Consider the following 26,067-nt stretch of genomic DNA (forward strand, 5'->3'; position numbering starts at 1 on the left):
GCAGCAGCTCTGACTGCCCATGGGTCCTATCCGCAAGCAGCAGCAGCAGCAGCTCTGACTGCCCATGGGTCCTGTCCCCGTGCTATTCCACACTATTCTCTAAATAAAGGAGCACTACTGCCAGACCTTGAGAGTCCAAGAAATCTTTCTTTCGACTCTTCAGCTCACCGACCCGCATCATTTCTAGTTGTAGCATGTGGGACGCCACCTCAGCCGGGCCTGACGAGTGGCGCCATGTCCGATCCCGGGATCCCAACCGGGAAACCCGGGGCCCCGCAGCCAAGCGCGCGAACCCAACCACGCAGGCCCTGGACTGGCGCTTAACTGACGAAGAGCAGACAACTTGGGGCAGGCGCCGCAACACTCAACGTGCAGGACAGGACGCATCGGGAGGGAGACAGGGAACAAACGGAAAGCGCGCGCACAGCGGCCATTACGGGCAGTCACCCGTTACCCGCCGACCCCTGAACGCCGGGTTCCGTGCAGGGCATCCCGTGCGGAGACCTCTCCTGCAACCCGCACGCTCTCCGGTGGGTACTACTGCGACCCCATGCAACAGCCGGCGGACCCGAGCTTCGGAAGGGTCACGTCAGGCCCGAGCCAGTAAGCGGCGGTCGGCAGGGCCCACCGCCGTGATCCCCAGAAGGCAGCCTCGCGGGCCGCCATGCGTGTGGAACCAAGGTGAGGACAGGACGGCTGTGGCCCCTCGGGTGGGAGTCAGGATTAAGGAAGCGACGGTTTAAAGAGAAGCCCGGCCAACGGCAGGGGTAGGTACCTCAGAAGCCACCACGCTTCGCTTAACTTCCAGAACGACAACACCCTCCCTGGACCTTACTTTCCTTAGTCCCGCGCTTTGGGCTCGAGTTAGGCCCCGCCCCAGAACGGCGGTCCCAGCACGCACTGCGGCGCTCACGCCCCACCCCTAGCTTCTGATCACCTTCATAGACTGGCGATCCTTGGGGAGTCCCTCCCCTCGGGCGGAAGCGCGGGAACTTTCAAATGGCGCCCTTTCGCTCTCGCGAGATCCTATTACGTCACAGCTCGCCGCCATCTTGGATTCTGGCTGAGCAATAAATTCCCCCACGCTACCGCGTAGTCTTTCTTGAAACGCTCCTCGCTGGCAGTGTTCGTAGCTCCGCGTCGCCGTGGTGCCCCTGCGGTCGGCGGTTTCCGCGTGGCCCGGAGCGAGGGTAGGCCCCGCGTAGTTTCTTTGCCCGGCTCCAAGATGACGGCCGCGGGGACGTGGGAGGCCGCTCTGGGGGAGCACGTGGCGTGCCGCTCGCCTTTCCCGGGGCTGCTGGGATGGTGGCGGAGTCCCGAGGCCTCCCACCGCCGTCGGGCAGGGAGGCTAGCGGAGGCGGGGCCGCAGCCGCCCCTGAGAGGCGCCCTGACGGCGGCCGCGGCCCAGCCTCTTCTTTCCTCGCGCAGCCAGACGGCCCCCGCTCGAGGCCCGCGTCGCCATGGCCGCGGTTCCCGAGTTGCTGCAGCAGCAGGAGGAGGACCGCAGCAAGGTGAGGCCCTCCCCGCCCTCAGGCTCCAGGACAGGCGGTCCCGCACCCCCCATTCCTTCCGCGACCCCGGGGGCTCTGGGGCTGCTCGTGCACCCGCCGGACCCCGAGCGCAGAGAGCTGCCCCCGGGCTCCCCGAGGAGAGCCGCGGACGCGGGGCCCAGCACCGAGCGGCCGCGTGGCGAGCCTCCGGCGCTCGTCTCAGGAGACCTGAGACTGTTCTTGGAAAAAGTTACCAAAACTTCGCTTGGTTTCGTGCAGACTGGACGGTGAACGGGAAGTTCACGTAAATGCAACAAACGGCCGAGTTTGGTTTTGTTGCCTTCAAACTGTCCCTTCCCCCCTTTGAGAAAAAACTTTTTGGCCCAAATACTGGGGAAGTTCCATCAAGTCAGCATCTGAAGCACGATCCTTACAACCTTATTAACGCTACATGCGTCACTGCTCGAGTTCTGCAGCTTTTAGTAGGTGCTCAAATATTTGTTGGACTTGGTTTTTACTTTTAAAAGTTGCATATTTATGTAAATTATCCTCGTGTTGATTAAACCTTGAGATCTAGAAGGTAACTCATGCAGTAAATTCAGGTCACCGTAGCCAATTAAAGATTTAGAGACAAGTCTACGCTCTTTTATTGGTCCTTTACGTTTAAATTGCTTTCACAGCTTACGCGTAGAGGTGGTGTGAGCCACAACGTTGTGTGCGGAATCTTCAACAGGAAAGTTTTTCTGACGGGAAATGGAAAAGAAATGTAATGTAAAAATACAAGGCGCGCCCAAATTTAAGTAACCTGGAAGTCATCTTAAAAAGTTAAATCTATTTAAAAGTCAAAGGTGCCTTTCATCCGCAGTGCCTTTCAGGAGACTGTTTTTCATCCAGTAAGTAGTGAAGTTCACACCCAGCCGCTGGATTGTTCCAACAAGGGTGTTATTGCTGTCTTAGTTACCAGAAAGCCATGTTGTGCGTGAAGGTGTGGTCTTAGTTGGGGTATTCTTTGAAAGTTGAAAGAAGTAAATTGTTTTTTTTTTTTTTAACTAAAACTGAAAGTGGGAACTCAAGACTACTATTCTTTCTAGAACATTCCCCAGGTAGTTTTCTCTAGAAGTTTAAATGAATAGGAATTTTGATAGCAGTTAAAAATTTGTTTTTCTTGGTACCTTCTTTGCTTGATCCAGAATCTGTTTTAGACAGCTATTTAGAAGGACTTAACTGCTTTAACCGACCTTCCTATTTGTTAGTACGGTACATCGTTGCTGCTTTTTAAAGTAATTTGCGTAACACTCGGATCCTTCAGCAAAACCTGAGTAGGATTGTGAAGGCTATTTCCTGCCTCCTGGCTTTAGTGGCTACAGGAAAGGATTATATATAATTATTTTCCTTCTGATTTTTTAATTACAAAAATAAGGAAATAATAAAAATTAAGTATTACCTTAATGCATGGTTGCATTTTGCTTGCTGGTCTCTGATACTACTGTGCTGTGGATCAGCTCTCTAGGGGGTTTTTACTTTTCACCAAAAGGAAGTTTGAGACGAGTGAAATCACAGGAGGCCAGATCTTGGGCAAACTATTCTTTCTGTAGTACAGCTTTGTTAGTCAACTGAAATATTTTACATTTTTACCAAAATGTCTTAAGTTTAAACTTTGATTATTTGCTTTGGAATTTCCATGAGGATAGGCGTTCCTGGGGCTTTGACTCACTAATAAAGTAGGGGACGTACTTGATTCTTGAGGATTTTGAATCCTTGTACAGTACTTATTTTGGGCTAGTTGAGCAAAACTGGAAGGAGCATTAGCCTGTATCTGGCAGCCTGACACTGCATTTAGTTGCATCCTTTAGTTGAGGGTGTTGGGATTTGTCCCTTTTCCCAAAAAGCAGTTTAGGGGAAGAGTTGCGCGATTAACTTGATTTTTAACTAGTCTTCTACTGATAGGAAAGATTGTATTTTGATCTTTAAATTTAGAAAAGTATGGTTTTACCAAAGCTGGCTCCTGAAAAGGTTAACTGAAGTATTAGCAACATTAGGCCTCATCTTCATGATAAAGTAGTACTGTTAGCGCCCTCTGCCCCCAATAGATGGAAGTTGTCCGGTGTCTAGAGTTTTCAGTAGGTTGAGGGAAATAATTGGAGATTGTGCAGAACCTTGTTCCCATAAAAATTAAGAGTTACTCTGGTCTTCAGTCATTTTGCGCCTTCTAGGTCTCAGGCCTTCTGTTTTACCAAAAAGTCATTTAAATAGCTGGGCATTGTGGATAGGTTCCCACTCACAGATTCAGTGTGTATCTTAATGTGGTGATGTGTCTCGTTCCCGTTAGTCTGGCAAACCTATGGCAAATTGAACGTGGCTCGTGATTGCCTCCCAAGACTTTTTATGATTTTTAATTGCTAATGGACTGAAATAAGTTGAGCAGCTAGGAAAAGCTTTGCGTAGGCTAGATGATAGCCCTTACAGCCTGGTGCTATTACACTTTGGCCTTAAGTTTGACTAGGTGGTTACACAGGCTTTGGGTGGATGGTTTCTCTTCGCAGAGCCAGTCATTAGTGCTCTGGTTTACAGGTAGCTTTTTGTTAACTCGTGTGGAAGTTGTCTCTAAGGATACTGTACTCTTCACTAGCTTGGATAGAAGTGTCCTACAGTTTGTTAGTATAGAAGCAATCCTGAACTTTGCCCACTACTGCAGCAAGTCCAAATTCACTAATTTTTATGGACTATAAAGTTTTCTGTTACACTTAATTGCTTGGGTTCATTTTTCTTTTTTGAACTCAGGAGGCATGACTTATCAGAGCTGCCCAAGCCTTAGTTCTGGATCAGTAACTTGCACACAGTGTCTTAAGATCCCCATTTGTGAATACTACTTAAGCAGGTCACGATCTGCTCACTTTTTTTTTTTTTTTTGACTGTAGGAAGAAATGGCCAAGGGAGGCTATTATAGAATTTTCTAGATTCTGAGATCTAAATTCTCGTTTGGTGTGAGATCTAGTAAGTGACTAACATCTAGTGTAGTCTTTAGTTTAACCAGGATTACTCAGCCTGCACACTGTTGGCGTTTTGGGCTTGGTAATTTTTTGTTGTGGGGAATTGTCGTGTGCAGTGTCTAGTGTTTAGCAAGATACCTGGTCTCTACTGGGTGGCAGTAGCTCCTTTCCCTTCAGTAGTGACAGTCAAAAATACATGCAGACGTTCTCAAATGTCCCTTGGTTGAGAATCACTGGTTTAAACTCTTCTAAAAAGGTGTGATGTTATGGGTGACACAGAACGTATGACAGGCTAATCTTGTGTGCCAGTTTGTCTCAAGTTTTTTCAGGTCTGTGATTGATAAATTCTAAGAAAATAGCGTGCTGTATAGAACATAAGCATAATTGACTGTCTTTGGTCAATTATTGGGAATTAGCTTCCCCCCTAATACTGAGGAACCCTATCAAAAAGTGGTTGTCCTCAGCGGGTTCTCGGCAGTTGAGGGTTACAGTGAGACAGCCAGGCGGCTCCTATGTTAGAGTTCATGCCCACTTTGGACAAGGGAAACCTGAAGCCCTGATGCCACAGCACCCGCAAAGCATTGTGGCCCAGAGTTGAAGCTCACTGAGAAATGTGCTGCGGGGTAAAATTTGGCTTAAAATCCTCCTTTTGGAACAATTTGCTTTCTGTGTTGTCAGGGCCTCATTGCTTGAGAAAGTTAGGCAAGATACGTCCCGTAGGTTAGTACCCTGAATGCTCCAGATAACCAGTGGGAAAGGCACATGCAATGAAGTTAGGTAGTATTTAGGGAAACAACGTAACTTTTACTGAACCCAGTTATTTTGAGGAAAGTATTCCAGAGCTTTGCAAGTTCTGTCTTTTTGAAACAGTGAAGGAAGATGGCTATAGGATGTCGTGTCTCACATGAATGTGGCAAACTTATTTTTTAAAGTATAAATTGAGAAGTTTCTCTGCGTGATCTAGCTTCCAAAAAGCTGCTACTTCACCTCCAACACTTAGTTACTTGCTGGTTGGCCATTGACTTACTCTTAAGAAGACATCCCTCCTAAAAGAGGGACATGGAATTTGTCAACTGTTTCATGACCATAAATACCCAGGGAGGAGTGTGTAAGTTGCAGTTTGAGAGGTAGAGGAAGGACTGAACTGAACTCCGTGGAGAAATTGGGTCCTTGGCTTGACACTGCCCCTTTTGTTTCTTTTTGCGAATTTGATGTAACTTTTTCAGGCGCTGCTATGTGGTCTGGAGAGAAAAGTATAATTTTCTCTGAAATAGCTGCTTATGGTAATCTGTGGTATGCATCTTCTGTCTGAAGAGTTTACAGTTTACTTGGTTAGGCAGACCCTTAAGCCTTCATTCCCATCAGTGTAAATGGTGAGGAGTACAAATGCAGCTATCACCAGCTTTTCAGCTTTCTCTTGGTCTTTCATGAAGAGCAGTACAAAGCTGGAACATTGTCCTAGTGGCTGTCAGATATCTGAGTGATAAAATGAGGTAGTGGAATATTTATGTCTGAATGGTCTGGGAAATGTATAGTACCTCCCACTCAAAGTGGAAGAAATCCCACCGCGAAGCAGGCATCCTTTTCTCTTTCATGCCAATTGTGTCTCAAACACATGACACAGGCTTAAGCTCAGACAGCTCTATCCATCCTGCTGAGTCATCTTTGTTGGTGGTGAAGGTAAATTGTTTTTTATTCTCAAACCTGTTTCTATTTCATCTTGGGTAGATCATAAAGGTCAGGCAGTGAATGTTCTTAAATAACCCTCATCAACAATGAGTAATGTGTGACATGTCAAGTTTGTAGCAGAGTGCCGTGAACTTAATACCCCGGGGAACTTTTGGGAGGGATGCTTGGTGGAAGTGGGCAGTAAGTGAAGGACTTCAGCCTTGAATGTAAGAAATTAGTTTTTCATTTGTTGTAGCTGCTTCCTCTAACAGTGACGTGTTGACTCCAGTAGAATTTCTGTGCTAGGAGATCTTACATCCGAATAATTCAACTCTTGCTTTGTTAATTCATTTGAAGATAATCCAAGTATCTAGTAACTAGATGGATTTTTTGCATTGAATGTTATTTAAACCAGTAATTTAGTTTAAACTTCTTTCTGGTTCCGTGTTGGGATTTGACTAGTAATGGGCTTGCAGCCTTGTGAAATGATGATTCAGTTTATCCATTCGCTGAGTGCGCTGCACTGATCTTCTTCCAAGCCTCGGTTCCTGTTCTAGGAACTCGGGGTTACGTAGCCTCCAAACACCCGGCAGTCTGTGGTGTTCTACTGTGGACAGCTTGTGTGTTGGTGGACTACTGGTAAGAATGGTTGGTGTCAGCAGGGATGGGTCCCTTGGGGTCTCATCTCACCAAGATGAGTGGTGGAAATCTGATCACTTGCTGCAGCTCTTTATCTAATTTTTCAAGCTTATGACTAACTTCCATAGCTGTTACCTATGTTAGTAGACTGAGATTTTCTAGAAGTCTTTGGTTCTGTTGTCCTTGTGGACTAAGATATTTATTGGCAGGCCTAAATTATAGGAAGGGGAGAACCGCGTCGGGGGAGTGGGGCAGGAGATGAGAACAAATACCTGTGAAATCAGAGCTCCTATATTGCTTATAGTCGATTCAGTTGTTTTTCATGCACCAGTGCCACTATGAAAAGCTGGGATAGAATATAGATAAACAGGTTTTAGTTACCTTCAGGATGGAAGAAAACTAACAATTCAAGTACAATAAAGGGATTTGGAGAAAGGATATGGCTTTAAAGTTTCTTGTAGAGCACTTTCCTGTTGAGTTGAAACAGTAACAAAGTAATACATGTTGTTTCATAAGTATGTATCCAGTGAGTCTTGTTTTTTGAAATTAATGCATACATAGAGTGTGTAGCGTAACATTTTTGGATTTATTTCCTCATTAGTGAGTATTGGACTAGGCAAGGTATGCGTACCTTTCTAGCGGAAATATACCCTGTTTCTTGCTTCCTGTGACCAAAAAAAGGCAAGCTTCTTGCCTCTGTTTTGGCTCCATGCTGCCAACTTACCATTCATGGATGACTTCTCATGTTGGCCCTCTTCCTGGTGTAGGGGTCTTAGTTCTTTGGGCGGTGGGGTAAAGGATAACAAAGCAAAATCCTTAGAGAGGCGAAAGAAACAATTTGAAGGGAAGACACACTAATGCAGCTTGTGTGGCTAAGTGCATTTCTGCTTTGGGAAGGGACACTAGGAAGTAATTTAAATGTATACAAGTAGTCTTTATTTTTTTTCCCTGTTTATAGTAGTTTCCTTGCAGCCGAGTTAAGTTGACAATGTGGAGACTGGCATATTTGACTATTTAATATTGTGTACAAAACTGGTTCGATTTAAACTGCTGTTCAGCTAGCTCCCATTCTGGCAGATCAGTGTGAGTGTGGAGATGATTTCTTCCCGTTGTGTCTTGTCACATTGGCCATATGGCTCTGTGTAAACTCAGGTCTGTAGTCACCGTAACAACATTTTTTTCCTTCTGTATATGTCTTCTCTGTTCCCACCTTGGGTTTGCATTTCAGAATCTAGCCTTCTGTGTTGTCCAGTCACATAGATGCCCTTTGCCATCTGTGAGCCATGAAACCCCTTGAAGAGGGAGTTTTGCAGATTGTGTTCAGTCTTGTAGCAAAGTGAGTCATAGTGAGATTCGGACCAAAAGTGGTCCTTAGCGGGGAGAGCGCCTGTGGAGTTGTGTGGCAGCCAGTGTCAGCTGCCCCAGCTGGGAGGCTTATGAGCAGGTGAGGAAATGCACAGAAATTTTTCTATCAGTTTTTTTCCTTTTTAGACTCTCTTACCAAGCTTTCGGATTTCTTAAAAACAGTTAAAAATTTGCTTTCCAAATGAAGCAATGCTTGTTTACCCGTTTGTTTTCTTCTGTCCTTACTATAAGGATTAATCTGGAGGAGGGAACTACGTTGGGGACTGAAACTCCATCTAAAACTTTGGGTATGTGATGCAGTGGCTTCAGTAGGAATCTATGAAAAGTCAGTTTTAAAACTTAACATTCCATCCTTTGAGAGTAGGTATGTTTTAAATTTGGTTCTCAGAAGTGACCTAAGAGAACTGGGAAATGGAAAAATCAGCATACATACATAAGGTTGGGCTTGGTTCTGAATCCCCACTGATTTAAACAGCCATTCTAGCAAGGCATTTTGACATCTGTAGCCCAAGTCAGACTCACCCTTGTCCAGTAGGACAAGGTAGTACTCTAGGTGCTTATTTAGGATAGGGGATAAAGGTGGCTATGAGAGAAGTATATGGTGGGGTGCCACCCACTCCTTCCCTTCCATCCTGGTGATTTATTTAGCAAGTACTAAATATATGAATATAAATATAAATACTAAGTAGCATGGGGCTCTGGGATGTTGGTTTTATTGACTAAGCAGGAGGAATGCTGAGCTTTTAATCACACTTGGTGCTTCCGGAGTGAGGATACAGCACTGACTTTGAAGCTTTAAACATTTCACAACTTTTTACTCCTTGATGATTTATCTGCTTCATTGTCTGGAGGTTTGTATGCTACAATGTGAGGAAGTTCAGTTAACTTGTGAATGGGGACCACTGAGTTGGTCATGGCCTGAATGCTCAGAATTTTGCCAAGATCTTTTCAGACAATTCTTTAAGGCCCAAATGCAGACTTTTCCATGTTGTCTATATTTTGTGTTGTGTTGTTTTGGTTTTGGGTGGTTAGGGCTATCGTGTCATGTGGTTGGATTTTTGTTTGAGTTGACTCTTCCTCTGGTGATAGGTCCAGGCAAAAATGCTTACTGCTGGAGAAGCTTGAGTGCTTGATTATCCTGTTGTAGGGCAGTCTTTCAAAACCTCCATCAGCTTTCATTATTTTTTGTCCTCATTGCACTCTTATACCGAAAAACTATTTCTGTGCTGACAAGGAAGGAAGATAGTTGTATAGTAAATAGTCTGGACTGTTACCTCAATACAGTTGGGAGTATGGGGAAAGAAGTGAAACCAGAAGATAATTGTTCACTGGAACGAAAAGCAGCTGGTAAAGACCTTTGTAGCTTTGACTGGTGCTTTAACGAATGCCATTTACTAGATTACGTTCCCCTTGGATCCTCCAACCCTGATTCCAAAGGTGGTCCTTGTGGAGCTCTCAGGCTCACTGATTTTGCTTGGCTTGTAGTGAACCAAAATGGATTTGTCAGCATGTTCAGAAACTGAGAGATGGCTAGAAACCAGGACTTGTGACTTCTTTAGGAAACGGAGTCTCAGGAAACATGGTGTTTTTGCTGAGCTCAGGGAAATGCACCTTAGATTTGTCCCTTGGGCTGCCGTATCTTTCCACCCGTGTCTGTTGCCCCTTTTATACCTGCCCTGCTTTATTCTTGTACTGACTCTGACAGCTGTCGACATAAGATAGGTGGGGTGGTGAATATTCTCTACAATCAGATTTTAGTGTATATTTTGAGGTCTTTTTGAACTGTATTTGCCCAGTGGTAAATTATCAGAAGGAAGGAAGCTTTTATCAGAAATAAGTCGGAGCTAGAGTCACAGTTGTGATAAAATGAAGTATCCTTGACCTTGAAGCTTTATCTTTGTTTGCAGAGATCTCATAAATGGACATGTGGAAATTAAGCCAAATAAGCAAATAGTTCATAGAAGTCATCAAGTATTCATTTAAAAGAAGTATTTAGGTTGGGATGGGAGGGACTGTTACATTGTGATCTTGACCAACATCTGATGTTAAAATCATGTTCTGGTGACAGAACTTGAAGCTTATCTCCTAGAGGAAAGCCATTGTTGTAGGGTTAACTCTGGTTTTTGCAATTAAAAACTTTTTTGTGTGTGAGGAAGTTTGGCCCTGAGCTAACATCTGTGCCAGTCTTCCGCTGTCTCATGTGGGATGCCGCCACAGCATGGCTTGACGAGCGGTGCTGGGTCTGCGCCTGGGATCGGAACCTGCGAACCTCTGGCTGCTGAAGTGGAATGCACGAACTTCACCACCACCCCATCAGGCCAGCCTCTGTTTAATCTTTTTATATACCTGATTCAACTAGGTTGTCTAGTTTCACAAGTTTAAGTTCATCAGTCCTTCGTCTTGAACTTTTTATTTTGAAGAAAAGAATCCAAAGGGATTTAGAGGGAAATACCTCAGTATTGCCTCGTCTCTCATCCTTTTAATTCCAGCCTTCACTGGGCATTTGCCCTGTGTTCAGTAGTCTACAGTGTTGTGACAGCTTTACTTTAGTACTAGCTTACAGTTTAAGAGGAGAGGCCAGGAGGACGGGAGATGCTTAGCCCATGAAGTTTCTTATGCCTCATCTGTGGCAGGTCCTCAGATTGACCGTCAGCTTTGTCTGCTTTAAGAATTAGGGAATTTATCATACTTTAAATTTAGTGGGAAAACCATTTTTAGTCACTTGTTCATAACGTTCCAGTTCTCCCCAAAATTCTTTTTTAAACTGTCAAAAATGGAGTTGGGTGTTATTTTCTTCTGAATTTCCAACTCACAAAATCAGTTACTTTTGCTTCCAGGACAGTGTTCACACTTGTCACTTATGTGTAATCACGGTGGGATTCTGCTAATTAAGATCTTTGTTAGTTTTTACAATTCACGTCTTGTGTCTAGATTTTTCATCTCTTTGAAAACAGTCCCTGAATATAAATAGGTCCACTTTTGAGCTGGATTTTTCTTACCTTTCCACCCAGGATCCCATACCACATGACTGTTCTCTGTGCCTTCTTTGCGTTTTCCTGGTCTCTAAACTTCTTTCAGATAGATCTACACTCTGATCAATGTCTCTTGAAGGTTCTTGGTTTGGGCATTTATGTAGGAAGTTCAAGATTTCATTCTATCTAGTTCAGGCCTTAGTCCAGTTTAAGTATTTGATTAAATGTATTTTTCATGTAGACAGAAAATGTAACGGACCTGATAGTGGAATCATATAGTTACTTCATTCTGATTACAGGAATACTTGGGATCCATCTGTGCATTTAAGAGCAGGTTTCCCCACAGTTTCAAATAAACTTAGAATATGTCTCAACTGGCTTGGTTCTAAATGATCTTGTAGACACTGCTTTTTAATTACTAGCTCCCACTTTTGGAAGAATACTTTTTTTTAGGAATAAAATGAGTTTGAGACTAATAGTCCCCCCAAAAAATTGTATTTCAGCTGAGATCTGTATCTGTGGACCTGAATATTGATCCCTCGCTTCAGATTGATATACCTGATGCACTCAGTGAGAGAGATAAGGTCAAATTTACAGTGCACACCAAGGTAAGTGACAGAATGACTTCAGTCATAAAAACAATGCTGGGTTACAGCCTTGTTATTCACAGTGGATGTGAAAGGAGACACCCTGAACCGAAATGGTTGCTATTTGTTTGCAGTGTAGCACTGCTGCCAAGTGAGAACTTCCCTTATCTTGCTTGTAGTGAGCATCAGATGAGTGCTCTTGCTTCAGCATTTTCCACTATGGTGGAGCCCTAGGGCTGTGGGCATTGCTGATGTAATTGTGGCTTGAACTCTACTCCATGAGGAAGCAAACCATGCAAAGTGATGTGTGTGGAGCCACCTGTCAGCACAGCTCGAATCTTCCACTTTTGTTTTTAATTTGCATGCCTAGGAAGTACTTGCTTTTCCCATGTTTACTAAGTTTCTGGCCTTCACCCCAGCTAATTTTTTTGCTGAGGAATATTAGCCCTGAGCTAACATCTGTGCCAGTCTTCCTCCATTTTATATGTGGGTTGCCACCACAGCATGGCTGATGAGTGGTGTAGGTCTGCACCCGGGATCTGAACCTGCAAATCCCGGCTGCCAAAGTGGAAGGTGCCGACCTTGACTGCTGTGCCATGGGGCTGGCTCCATCCCCCTATTTCTTGTGATGCAAAAGACTTTTTTCCTCCAAATTTTTAATTTGACAAAAGCAATATGCCAATCTGAAAAACATGGAAAGTTTTAATTTCTCAGAGTCGGTCCTTCCAGGGACGTTTTCAGCCTCCTTTATCTTCCACACTAGTTTAAAAAAAAATACATTGAATGCTCTGTAACAGCCTTATGATGGTATTCCATTATCCCCATTTTACAAGTGAGGAAACCGTGGCCCACAGTTAAATAAAGGACGTGGCTACTGCACAATTTGAATCAGGCAGTTTGATGCTAGAGCTCTTGGTGTATGCCACCTCCAGCATAGATCCGTGCTGTCTATAAGGTCCTTCCCCACGTGATTTTCTCTTACTACATTGGTGGCTTGCTTAGCATACCTCAGTTACTCAGGAGGCAGCGTGAAGACTACACGATTATATCTGTTTGAGTTGGCCTGAAAGGTGGAGTTTTGTGAAAAGAATTCCTTAAAAAAAAAACTTGTGGAATCTTTCGTGATGACTTTCCTAGTGGCAGGGAGATTATGTGTTGCTGCTTTTTTATTTGCTGGATCTCAATGTGATGTTTTATTCAGAGTTTCCTCATAGTGCAGCCGGGGAAACCCACTCCACTTATCTAAAAGTGGTTAGCAGTTAACTCCTCACTCCTTTCTCTACAGACCACGCTGCCCGCGTTTCAGAGCCCGGAGTTTTCTGTTACGAGGCAACATGAAGACTTTGTGTGGCTACATGACACTCTTATTGAAACTACAGACTATGCTGGGCTTATTGTAAGTGCATTTTGGAAAATCAAATAATTACTGAAGCTGTTTCTTCTACTTTGCTGTTCCTTTTGCTTAAAGAGACTTTTATCTACTTTTTATAATGGATTGTGAAAACAGTGATTTCATCTGCCAACTAGACTATGTACTGTTTCTGGTAAAGTCTAAAATACATAAGAATAGTGTTAGCAGCTATGAGATGCAGCAGAGTCTTACATTCTGTACAACATACGAGGATAAACCTTTTCATGATTTGAGTCTTATACTTTTGAGTTCGTTGTTTCTCTGGCATTTTCTTTTAGGCATCAAGTAGAATTGATTTCTAGGAAAACCTCAGTATTGGCGATGGTATGCAATAGGTTTATCAAAAGTGTTGTACTTGACTTAAGGACTGATGAGGCACTTGTCTTTGTGCTCAGCCTTTGAGAGCTGATGTGTGGCTATGGGATGAGACTTAGCCAGTTTTAAAGAATTAAGTGTGGCTTATCCTGCCAGACAGACTGAAGAATCCGGCCAAATAATTAAACAAAATTAGTGCTGATGCTTGTGTTGAAGAATGTTCTGTTCATTCAAAATTAGAATCTTTTGATTATCCTCTGGAATTAAAAATTCCTCTTGAAGGCTAGAGCCTATATGATCTTGATGGTATTTCATCAGCTTCATTTTAGCATTGATTGTAATATATGTGTTTTAAACTGACATTAAAGCAGGATAAACGCTTTTGTACCCTACCAATTGTCTGTAATGGGTAAACTGAACAAATGATATCAAAGTTAGCGCCCAGTTGTGGGGAGGACACTTTTAGATGGCCAAAGGAATATGGTTAAGAGAGGAGCTGCTGGACTAGCTGCCTCCTGTGCATAGGCACCGACTAGAACAGCAACTGCTGGGACAAGGATGCTCATGAGTTTCCTGCCTCTGCTGCAGATTCCACCTGCTCCTACAAAGCCTGACTTTGATGGCCCTCGAGAGAAGATGCAGAAACTGGGAGAGGGTGAAGGGTCTATGACCAAAGAAGAATTTGCCAAGATGAAGCAAGAGTTGGAAGCGTAAGTGGGTTTTCTTAATGGGGCTTAAATCTTCTGAGGAGAAGAAAAGTGGTGATGTACAGAAATGAAAAGAACCTGATAACTAACTTTGTAAAAGTATAGCAGTTAATTAGTTGCCTAGTGCTGTCTTCTAAAACTGCATCTTGTGGAATGTGGAGCGTGGTCTTTGTACTTTAGACGTTGACTCCCTGAGACTAGTGGCGCTGGGTAGACTAGTTGTTCTCCCTGGGTCGGTGGTACTTGTTATGGAATCCTGGTCTGGCATAGTGAAGAAGTAAATAAACCTTCCTATCTTTACCAATCCTTTTTGTTAGCGTTTTGTTTTCTTTTCTTCTCCCCAAAGCCCCCCAGTACATAGTTGCGTATTCTAGTTGTAGGTCCTTCTGGTTGTGCTGTGTGGGACGCTGCCTCAGCATGACGTGATGAGCGTTGCTAGGTCTGCACCCAGGATCCAAACTGGTGAAACCCTGGGCTGCCAAAGCACAGCGTGCAATCTTAACCACCCGGCCACAGGGCCGGCCCCTTCCCATATAAGTAATTCTTCAGGCTTTGGATAGTATACGAAGCTTTCATCCCTGAAGTTTGGTTACTAAAAGTATATTTGAAACTAGATTGCAGTGAATGCAGTTACGAAGAAAGTCTAAATAATAACCACATTCATGGTTTGAAAGAAGTGCAGGCCCACAGGAAGCGTATCTTCTATCTGTTGTGATTTAATTATTTCAAATAAAAAAGGATTCTTTATTCTGTATCATAGTTGGGGGTTGCGTTGAAGTTTGTTCTGAAACCATCTTTGGACTTGTTTACCTTGGCTCCCGCCCCTCTTTCACCATCAGTGTGTTGGAATTCCGGTGCCCATTTCAGCAGGTCTCTTCAGGGCTCTGTCCCAAGCCCATATTATGTAGGGCTGGCGGTCACACGCCTCCAGGTACTGAATCATTCAGCATGCACTTGAGTGTCTGTAATGCTCAGCTCTGAGGATAAAGCATCAGCACCACGGGCTCAAGTTCCTATCACTGGGTTGTTTAGAGTGATCTTTAGTCTCTAGATTGAGTTACAGTCACTTTATAATTTCTGATAATTCCAAGCCTTGTTAGACTCAATGCTGCGTCCATGGCTGCCAATTTAAAGGGTGTTCATTGTTTTAAAGACACTAGCGGTCTTTGGCTGCTAGATACAGGGATTGTGTCTAGCAGGAATTGCATGTAGGTTTGGGGCTTCACAGACTTGTTCTGTCAACTCATTACAATACCACGTTTCCCTTTGGTTAGCTCATTCCACAGATTGCAAAATTTTCAGCTTGCCTTTTTACCTAATTAGATAGAAAGTTGTGCTAAAAATGTTTTGGTCCACTTGAGCTATTTTGCTTAGTGTCATGAGCATAATGATGAGATAACTGGGGTCGGGATCGGTCAGTTAGTTGAGAGGTGCGAAGTGAATGCCCGTGCACTTCTCTTTCAGTGAATATCTTGCTGTCTTTAAGAAGACTGTGTCCTCCCACGAAGTCTTTCTTCAGCGGCTCTCTTCGCACCCTATACTCAGTAAAGATCGCAACTTCCATGTTTTCCTGGAATATGATCAGGATGTAAGGCACTTTTGTTCCCTTTCAATGATTGAGTTAAAATGTACAAAGCTATACTTAAAAGTATACTTTTTAAAGATCTGACTTTCTTACCAACACAATGGAAACCCTTTTTAGATGCCACTGTCCCCTCCACATAGATCCATAGTGTAGGGATTTTCATAAAACATTGCTTAAAGATTTTGAACTTTCTCCCCTTGTAAAAACTCGTTTTCTCCTCCAGTTAAGTTTGGGATTGTTAGAGGGAACTTCAGTTGATCCACATTTGTTTTCTTCTTGGCTTTTTGTTGAAAGGAGACTTCTATGCTTTTTTAAAAAATAAATATGTTTCTTGTTACTTAATATATATGAGGGTAAGACCTGACTTAGGAATTTCCTCAGCGTCCTCTAACCAGTGAAGTTTGATAAACAGCATAGACAGGACAATAATTCTACAAGGATTTAAAAGCCCCTGAGTCTTGGTGCCTAGATAGTTTTTCAAAATACCTCTTAAGCCACACTTCTAGAATTATGCCCTGCGTTTAGGTTTAGCTCTTTATTCAGTATTTTAGATCTGGTGGTTAAGATGGACTCAAAGTTAGCTTATGTGTATGCCTGTACTAGTAAACAGTATTACTTGGAATATACTCAGGATGTCTTTAAAAGAACCTAGAAAAATATACATACCATAAACTCTTATTTTGGAATTCTCTCTCTTCAGCTAAGTGTTAGGCGGAAAAATACCAAAGAGATGTTTGGTGGCTTTTTCAAAAGTGTAGTGAAAAGTGCTGATGAAGTCCTTTTTTCTGGAGTTAAGGTAAGTGGCTTTCAGTGTTTTAGAAAATTCTTAATGTGAATAGATGGCCTTTTATTTCTTCAGAAGAGAGATTTGTGAAACAAGTAGTATTAACCTCAGAAATGTAAATAAATTTCAGAAGTTTTCATCTACTCATTGGATTTTCACTTACTTTCCCAAAATACCCTGTTCACTCCCAGGAGAAAGGGATAAGAACCTCCCCACACTTAAGTCTTTATTTTCTCCTTTTCTGTAAGGAGAGAGATTACTCCATTATCTTTTTAAAAGAAGAAAAACAAGCTACAAGACCAGTATTTCATGCCATTCTCCATAACTACACTGTCCATTTTGGTATATCCCCAGTAACATGCGGCAGTTGATATGTAGATAGCTGGTGCGATTAAGGGATTAAATTTTTAATTTTATTTACCTACTAGATTTCAAAGACTTGATACCAAGAGAAGAATGTAAAATATCTCACTAGTGTTTTGTGTTTTGGATATACTGAATTAAGTAGAATATTAAAAGTAATTTCACCTGTTTCTTTGTATAATGTGACTACTAGAAAATTTTTAAATGGCACGTGTGGTTCACATATTTGAATTGGATAGTGCTGTTCTAGCAAATGAAATCAATATACAATCTCTTATTACCTTCACAGGTGCTATTTATTTCTTCACTCCTCAGCCGCACTTCCCTCCCCCTTAAAACTAAATTACCTTAACAGTTACTATCTGGTGTCTGCCTTTGCCACTTGAGGGTTTGAGTAAGGTGCCCAGAATATAGGTGCTGAGTAGAGAGGGCATTGTCAGAAATTTGGAAACTCTTGGACTATCTCATTGGTGTAAAGTGTACAAGACTGTCCTGTTCTTGTGCATTGCAAAATGTTTGGCATCCCTGGCCATGCCAACCAGGTGCCAGCATTGCCTCCCAGTCTGGAACCAGCCACATCCTCCCCCACCCCCAGGTTTTCCTGGGCATTGCTAAATGGCTCTTTAAAATGGTTCTCTGTTGGCTTATCCTGCCAGCACTTGATTTTTGCTAATCTTGAATATGAAATGGTATCTTGTCAGTTTGTATTTCCTTGGTCTGTAAAGGTTATACTTGTTATGCATAAGCTTATTTCCTTAATGTTTCTTCTAATACAAAATATGTATAGTCTTAAAAGTTGTGCTGCTTAAATTTCTTTTTTTTCTCCCTTTTAGGAGGTAGATGACTTCTTTGAGCAAGAGAAGAATTTCCTCATTAACTATTATAATAGGATCAAGGATTCGTGTGCAAAAGCTGACAAAATGACCAGATCTCATAAAAGTAAATAGAATTTGCCCACTAGCCACTTAGCTTTGCTAATGTACCAGCTGTGTTCCTCTAAAAAGGGCTGTCCTTGTTTCTGCAGATGTTGCAGATGACTATATCCACACTGCAGCCTGTCTGCATAGCCTGGCTTTAGAAGAGCCCACCGTCATCAAAAAGTAAGTTTGTGTTGGAAAAGCATTTCTCCTAATCCCTTAGTCGAAAACCACTGGGTGGTGTAATGAAAAGTCTAATGAGTAATGACTGTATAGTTTCAGTTCCGCTCTTCAGTACAGGCTCATCAAGTGTAGTCGATAGTCTCCCGCACTCAAATCTTACACACCCTCTGAACGTAGCAGACACTTCTAGGACATTTGTCAGGGACTCAGCACTTCTATACCAAATGTGGTATCATCCTTTTGATAAACCAAAATCACGTGTTTATTTTCAGGTACCTCTTGAAGGTTGCTGAACTTTTTGAAAAACTTAGGGTAAGGACTTTTATGTTGGTCTTCATAGCACGTTTCATAATCTGTAGCATTCTGTCTAATGATGGTGACCTTTCCTTTTTTAAATAGAAAGTAGAGAGTCGTGTCTCCTCAGACGAAGATTTAAAGCTGACAGAACTCCTTCGATACTACATGCTCAACATAGAGGCTGCAAAGGTAAGGCAGGAGTTCTTTAACTCTCAGTACTGCGAGACCACCTTGCCGTGCCCCAGAAGAGGTCTTGTGTTAGTGATGTATTCTTTTTGTTAAAAATGAAGGAAGATAGGAATTTGTCGGGATTGTTTGTATAAGTGATATGTCAACCTAACGAGATAAACTGAGGCAAGCTCAAGTTACAGAAATTGGGTTTATTCAGAAATAGCAGAGAAATTGTGATTCAGGAAACTTATGCTGTAGCAAGCTGCAGATGAGTCCGTTGTGGGCTTGTGGTGGGCTGTATTTGCGGTCCAGGAGCACACATGGTAGGAAGTTCAGCCTGAGTCCAAGCTGTAAGTTCATTGGTTCAGAGAGGAGTCTTGGTCTTCTGTAAATCAGGTGTTTTATGGGAAATGAGTCTCTCAGTTAAATTCCCCTCTGAGGGCACATGCATGAGATTCTCCATTTCCTATCCTCCAGTCCCGTTTTAGGTTGAATTTTTTTTTTTTTTTTTAAGATTTTGTTTTTCCTTTTTCTCCCAAAGTCCCCCAGAACATAGTTGTGTGTTTTTAGTTGTGGGTCCTTCTAGTTGTGGCACGTGGGATGCTGCCTCAGCATGGCTTGACGAGCAGTGCCATATACACGCCCAGGATCCAAACCGACGAAACCCTGTGCCACCGAAGCAGAGGGCGTGAACTTAACCACTTGGCCCCGGGGCCTGCCCCAGGTTGAAATCTTTTCATGGGGACATGCCTTTTTGTTGTATTGTGTCCTTTGTATTGCTTGGGATCAGGAGGGATGGTGCTGAGTAGACAGATAATAGTTTGAGGGATAATAGGTTATTACATGTGGGACATAACTAAACTCAAGCCCAAAGGGCCATTTCTGAGGCAGAAAATATTTTTCAGTTTGAGTTTTTCCTGAATTGCAGTTATCACCGCAGCCTTTGAGTCCTAAAGCATTATTTAGCAGAAGCAAGACTAAGTGATAAACAGGATGACCTTTGGGAGTGAAACATGCCTTCACTATCTACGCTGCCCTGAACAAAAATGTTTCAATTATTTTCGTACATTATACTAAATCAGGCAACATAAAATTACACAGGCAAATATCTAAGGAGAAAACATCAGGAAGTAGAAATTCATTATTTTCCCCATAGTTTGGTTTATTGTAGTTAATTTGTCTTTCATGTTTCCTTAGTCTTATATTTGGATATTTTTTTTACAGTTTAGACTGTATCTGTTATAGTTCATCCTCTACTTTAATGGACTTAAGAGCGGACAAAAAACATAAGTTTTTTGAGTGTACACAACAGTAGACATAGTTGTATATTGAACCTCATGTGTCTGTCATACCTCATTGCCCCCCTGTGCTCTAACGGCCTCACTTGACTTGCCCAGCAGTAACTGTACGTGTTCTGATACACAGTGGTTAACTTGCTGAAATTACTTAAAATAGTTGAATCAACTAGGAAAAAAAATCTTTTCGTCTTCACTGTTGGGGGTTTTTTCTTGATCCATATAAAGAAATCTGAAAAAGCTCTCGACGGTGCTGTAAGAGTTGCTGTTCACAGCCTAATCTTGAGATTAAAAATAATAAGAATAATGGGGAGGGGTAGAGTTAGTTGGATTCTTGTGGTCCAACATTTCAGGCAGGGCACTGGCACTGTGGTACTTGGGCTATTTTTTGGAGTAGGTTAGATGTTTATTCTTCCTGTTTTGTTCTCTAGAGATTTTTTAGGATAGGTTTAACTACCATGTCCTGTCTGTTAATTTTCTTTTCAGGATCTCTTATACAGACGCACTAAAGCCCTCATTGACTATGAGAACTCAAACAAAGCCTTGGATAAGGCCCGGTTAAAAAGCAGAGACGTCAAGTTGGCTGAAGCACACCAGCAGGAATGCTGCCAGAAATTTGAACAGCTTTCTGAATCTGCAAAAGAAGGTTGAGCAGAGCTACTCTTTACTTTTTGCTTTTTATTTGAAAATAATTTCAAGCTTACAGAGAGAAGTGGCACAAATAGTACGAGGAACACCCATATATCCTTGGAGTCTCCTAGCTATCCGGTTTGCCCCTTTGTCACTTGCATGTGCACGTGTGCTCCCACATGTGTGTGTTCATGCACACATCTGGCTTTTTGTTCTTGAACCATTTGAGGTTAAGGTGTACACACCGTGGTCCTTTTATCCCTAAAATTTTTGTTGTGTGTATCTCTTAGATCCCTACAGTACAGTTAGCAACTGTGGTGAACTTTGATACGATACAACCTACTGTCTGTATTCTCATTTTGTTGTCCCAGTAATGTCCTACAGACTAGGATTGTGTATAGATATCATAGCTCTTAAGTCTCCTTTAATTTAGAAGGAACCCTTTGCAGCCGCCTTTTTTTCTTTTTCCAGTGACGTTTGCCTTTTTGAAGACCGTAATAACAACTTCTTGCAAATAGAATGTTCCTCACTTTTCAGTTAGTCTGTTTCCTCATGGTTAGATTCTGATTATGCATTTCCAACAGAATGCTACATAAATAATCCATCTTCTTAGGGTATCGCATCTGTGGGTGTGTTGTGTTCATCTTTCCTTTATTTGTGGTGTTAATTTTGATTACTCATTCAGTGTTGTCCAATTCTCTCCAGTGTGTACCTAATACTTTTTTTCCCGTGCCACTAATTAGTCTGAAGAGACAATTTAAGACCATGTATATATCCTACTCCTGATCACACTTCCTCCCCAAATTCAGCCTGTGTTGCTGATTCTTGCCTGAGCCAGCCTTTGCCCTGGTGGTTGCAGGAAGGTGGTTTTTGCCTCCTGCAGTTCTCTCTTTCACTTTCCAAGTTAGCACTTGGCATTATCCTTTAAGCACAAGCCTTCCCTTTCCCACATGTCCTTCTTTGTCATCTGTGTTAGAGTCACGGACTCCTATCTTTGAAAATAGTGTTAAAATTCATTGTACTAAGTTATTTTGGTGCTCAAATTGACCAGACTTAGCCAGTGGGAAGACCTTTAAGTTGGCATGTCCCTTTGGTGGTCCCTTTGTTTTGCGCAATTAGTTTTATGCTAACCTTACACCTTTCTCCTCTAGCCCTCGAAATCACCATTTCTTCCAAGTTCTTTTTACTTACAGAATAGTAACAAGATTTGGGTGCTAAGTGTGCTCATTGCTCCTGGGGTGTCTCTGCTTCTAGGCCCTTCAGCTGCCTTCCAGGAAAAGTAGGAGTATATGCACATACACATAGCTAAACACACACGCTTGAGGAATCAGGCGTCCATAATGATGATTCAGTTCCAGTCCCTATCCGCAGGGTTCTTTCTTGCCTTCCCCCATTCCAGAGTAGGAGGCTTTTTAATATAGCTTAAGTGTATTGGGAGATGGTGTGCCATTTCCATTAAATATCAGTGTGATATGTAGTCTTTTCCTTGGGGGAGCTCACTGCCCTCTAGTTCTCAGGGGCCATAGAACATGCCAGAGCATAAAGTGTAAAGACTCCTCCGGGGGGCGGCTCCGTGGCCGAGTGGTTAAGTTCGCGTGCTCCACTGCGGTATCCCAGGGTTCGGTTGCTGGGCGTGGACATGGCACCGCTCATCAGGCCACCTTGAGGCGGCATCCCACAACTAGAGGGACCTGCAACTAGGATATACAACTATGTACCGGGGTGGGGCGGGGTGGTGGGAAATAAAGCAGGAAAGAAAAAGGGGGGAAGATTGGCAACAGTTGTTAGCCCAGGTGCCAATCTTTAAAAAAAAAAAAAAGACTCCTCTGGAATGTGAATGTAATGGTAGGACTCTGTACTTGATTGACCCTCAGAATGTTCCTCCACCCCCTCAAAACTCAGTTTCCATGAGAAATCCTTATCTCATTTTAAGACTTTGTTTTCTCAGAACTCTGTAGTTCCGAAATGTAGGCATATCTGGAAATGTCCTGATAATAGCAGTGCACAGAGGTCTGTTCCTTTGTCTCAGCTCATTTCTGTTCAGGATTATCATGCCTTAACTGTAAGAGACAGCTTCTCTCTATGAAAACTTTGCAAATGGCATGCAGACATGCTCACGTGGCTGTCTTGGATTCTTTCAAAGAAAGCACCTCCTTGCTTCCATATTCTTAAAATCTTGCCCTTTTGTAACGCCTAATTTAAATTTATAAGGAAAACACAGTTCATAATTAACTGAGTGGAAATCTTAGGTTATTATGTAGGCCAGAGTTTAGTGGCTTTGACACTTTTAGAGGAGATTAAAGAAAAACCACAAAGCTTTAAAATGGTGCCAGTGTAGGCCTGCCTGTCCTTATTGCCTAAAGTTTGTTCCTGTGTTAGATTTTATCTTCTTTATTCAATATGTAAGCCTGGGTGTATGATATTTAAAAGTAGAGCATTCTGTAGAATGCTGAGATGAGTGAGTCTTAGCCTGTCTGCTGTTGGTCCAAATTCCTTCTAAGATTTGTGGCTGAACTGATTAATCAGTTGAATGAACATAGTACAAACAATGGTGTGGTTGGAGATAGGTGGGTTAGCATTGAGTCCTGGTCCTGAGGAACAAGGCCGAGAGGGAGGAGGCGAGTTTATCTTGACACCTGGGAAGACCTATTTAACCTCGTATATTCAAGGTATTGTCATTAACACGTTACTATAAAAATCTTTTGCGAGTTTTTACTTGTTAGTGTGGCTGCTTGTGTTATATTTCTGCTGGACAGTGCTGTGTACTTGTAATGATACAGGAGGGTGAGTTTGTTCCTGAGTACCTTGGAGTACCAGCTTGAACTAGGGAGGGTTGTGACCAAAGGAGTGATGTGATGGTGAAAGCTGCAAGGCAGAGAGCTTCAGTTCACCAAGTTTTGAAAGTGTAGAAGGGAGTAAGTACATACTTTTGGTTTACCCTAATTTCTAATAGGGTATTAATACTGAATTCTGACAGTGGCAGTAGGAAAGGAAAGGATAACTGTAAAGGTAGCATGTCCTACAGATTGTATCTACCAAAAAGCTGTCTGAACATGAGAGTAACAGTTTTCAAAGTTTAAAAATAATACATTAAAAAAACAAAACCAAAGAAGCCATTGGCGCAGGCACAGTGGTGCCATTGGTGGCTCACATCTCCCCAGCCCTCTCTCCAGGTGTTGATGCCTAGAGGTTAAGGGTGAGGCTGCCCAGTTCAGAATTCTCCAAGTAGTCAGTGGCCATTCTCCAAATTTCAGTGCTCACGTGAAGACAATGGCAAGCACATCACTGTGGTGTCCCCAAAATGTCTGGTATGTGTCCCAATTGCAGCGATAGTAAAAATATGGTGGTACATCAGAGCTTCAGAGATCATTTATTTGTAAGAATGGTATTTGGAAGTTAAAGATGAAAATTTTCAACTTTTCTTGGTAAACTTTCTTTTGTAGAACTAGTCAACTTCAAAAGAAAGAGAGTGGCAGCATTTAGAAAGAATCTAATTGAAATGTCTGAACTGGAAATAAAGCATGCCAGGGTAAGTGTTTTCTTCAAAGCAAGCCAACAGCTTTTTTGGGTTTTTTTCTAGTTATTTCCCAATTCACGATCCCACTTTCATCAGGCAGGTGGGGTTTGCTTTGTGGCTTTAATCCCCTTTATTGTAGGTGAGAGCCATTTGTTGAAGTATTTTTTCCACTGCTAACTGAAAATCCATAATGTCTTGATGAAATACTGCTTTTGACAAGAACAGAGCTCTCTTGATGGTGGCTACCCTGCCTTCCTCAAAATTCTTGTGGGCCACACTCTGGAGAACCTGTTCTAATAATTTGTGAATGCATCCATCATACCCTTTATAAGCTCTTCATTATGTGGAATTTTCATGGAAAACCTTTTTCAAAATAAATAGTTTGCTAAGTGTCTTCTGATACTAATTACTTTTTGGCTTAGAAAGGAAGAAAAACTTCCTTATGTAGTTAATATCTGTAATTTAATTTAGCGCAGAAAAGGTAGAGAACAGTGGTTCTCAATGTTGGGTGCACATTAGAATCTATTAGGGAGCTTTTAAAAGAATTTTGGAAGCCAGACCCATTCACTCAGAATTTCTGGGCATGGCCCTTTGGGTGGGTGGCTCCTGGGTGGAGCCAGGATTGTACTGCAGAGTGCCGTCTGGTCCAGGCAGCCAGGGTGGCCCTTTGGTCAGCAGGGAGCCGTTGGAGGCAGGAGCTGGCACTGGCCATAACGTTGGCTAAAGCAAGAAGGTCTCGAACATTTGTGTGTTTGGATTACAGCGCAAGTGTGTTTACTCACTTGCCTCTTGATTAAGTCAGAGCCCTGCTGTGTGTGACCTTTCAAATTGGAATGTAAAGTATGACTTATATATAAATCGTACCCATACTGTCCTGGGTGTTGTAAGTTTTCTAAAAGTGAGAACTTTGTAAAGCAATTTGTTCAAAGTTCTATGTGAATATTTATCTTTTGTTAATCTCATCCATAACTAATTTTTAGCAACTTTTTATCCAGTCTTTCCAGGGCCTTTGATTTCACAGAACAACTCATTTATATAGCACGTAGGTTAAGTCATAGTAAGTGCAGTTGGCATGACTGTGTTGGGGACACACCTGGGGTGGGGGCGGCGGAGGTGCTGGAGGGGTGACCGCTGGCTCTTTAGCGGTGAGCCTCCCCCAGGCAGCACTCCCACACCCTCTGAGGGAGAGGAGCTTGCCAACAGGAAATTGGGGCAAAAGGTTTACGTTTGTGACTCAGTTGTGATTGGATGAAGAAAAGCGTCAGCCCGCTTTAGTTGGCTTCAAATCACTTGTGAAAAGCTGAGTTGGTGAATTTAATTCTTACAGATGTATAGGAAGTCTTCGACTCCACGGCGATTCATTGCTCTGCTTTGTTGTTTTTCTTCCAGAACAATGTCTCCCTCTTGCAGAGCTGCATTGACCTGTTCAAGAACAACTGATCTCCTCTTCTCCGAATGAAGGACATGAATGTGAAGAAAGCCAGCATCACTTGCACTTAAATCATTGCCACGGGAGATTTATTACCTTCGACTTTAGTTTAAAATCATGTTGTGAATAAATATTTTGATTTCTAAAAATCTTAACTCTTAACCATGTTGGTTTAAAAATATTTGTATTGCATGCTATTTGGACATAACTAATCTTTTCCTTATACATTTAATACCTCAAAGTGGGCAGAATCTAAATACTGGATTCTCCTCTAATTTGTCTTTCATTGTTAAGAAACGGTGCAGGAAACATGTGCCTTCTGGAAACAAGTAGAAGCAAATTGCCTGGCACGCGTTGTCTTGCTGTTTGATGTGCCCATGTCCCTGCAAACCACTTGCTTTATTGCAGCCAGTAATTCAGCTTCTTACAGGTAACATAGACATTCCGTTCCTTAGTTAAATGATTTCGCCCCCTTCTTACTCGTGCTTCTCTAGTCACCTGAAGTGTTTGTACTATAACAAGAGAAGGAAAATCTCATTTATCTTTATATACCCTTTGCAGCTCCGTTTTTGTAGTTGGGATATAAATACTTGAGGGGAGAGGCGTATCTTAAGAGTATAAAAACAGTACGGGCTGCTTTAGAAGATCACCAGGTCTGCATTAAGATGTGAAGCCCCTCCCTAATGGTAGTGGGGGTATGAGTGTGTTTGGACGTTTTATAAAAATGTATAATAAAGTAATAAACCATGCTA

The 26,067-nt window shown here is 42.5% G+C and overlaps 2 protein-coding genes and 1 non-coding gene across 4 annotated transcripts in view; 2 read left to right on the forward strand and 1 right to left on the reverse strand.

Annotated features, from left to right (window-relative positions):
- MGME1 (mitochondrial genome maintenance exonuclease 1) overlaps window positions 1-1,066 on the reverse strand; it is a 16,212-nt gene extending 15,146 nt beyond the window's left edge. The window contains exon 1 of one of the 2 annotated variants that reach the window (XM_046678475.1): window positions 938-1,066. The gene's annotated coding sequence lies outside the window, so the exon portion shown is untranslated. Of the gene's footprint in view, window positions 1-775; window positions 823-937 lie in introns of those variants that run through there. The other variant, XM_046678476.1, reaches the window with a different exon arrangement.
- Window positions 1,067-1,078: 12 nt separating this feature from the next.
- SNX5 (sorting nexin 5) lies at window positions 1,079-26,067 on the forward strand. The gene is made up of 14 exons (XM_046678473.1): window positions 1,079-1,190; window positions 1,429-1,511; window positions 11,628-11,732; window positions 12,997-13,107; window positions 14,026-14,147; window positions 15,609-15,732; window positions 16,430-16,525; window positions 17,710-17,815; window positions 17,901-17,976; window positions 18,249-18,288; window positions 18,376-18,462; window positions 20,226-20,385; window positions 23,813-23,898; window positions 25,276-26,067. Exons 2-14 carry the CDS (start codon window positions 1,461-1,463, stop codon window positions 25,324-25,326), a joined length of 1,215 nt encoding a protein of 404 aa, XP_046534429.1. The 5' UTR covers window positions 1,079-1,190; window positions 1,429-1,460; the 3' UTR covers window positions 25,327-26,067.
- Window positions 6,629-6,865, forward strand: LOC124249275 (small nucleolar RNA SNORD17). Its single transcript, XR_006891340.1, has one exon. It is a non-coding gene; the product is annotated as a small nucleolar RNA SNORD17 (small nucleolar RNA).

This window comes from Equus quagga, chromosome 12 (genome assembly GCF_021613505.1).
Source record: "Equus quagga isolate Etosha38 chromosome 12, UCLA_HA_Equagga_1.0, whole genome shotgun sequence".
NCBI classification, from domain to species: domain Eukaryota; kingdom Metazoa; phylum Chordata; class Mammalia; order Perissodactyla; family Equidae; genus Equus; species Equus quagga.

Excerpts from the sequence above, each read along its gene's own strand:
- SNX5 (XM_046678473.1), top strand. The coding sequence starts at position 1,461 with ATGGCCGCGGTTCCCGAGTTGCTGCAGCAGCAGGAGGAGGACCGCAGC. Across the intron at positions 17,816-17,900 it reads AATGACCAGATCTCATAAAA|ATGTTGCAGATGACTATATC; the intron begins GTAAATAGAATT and ends TTGTTTCTGCAG. Across the intron at positions 20,386-23,812 it reads TTCTGAATCTGCAAAAGAAG|AACTAGTCAACTTCAAAAGA; the intron begins GTTGAGCAGAGC and ends TTTCTTTTGTAG.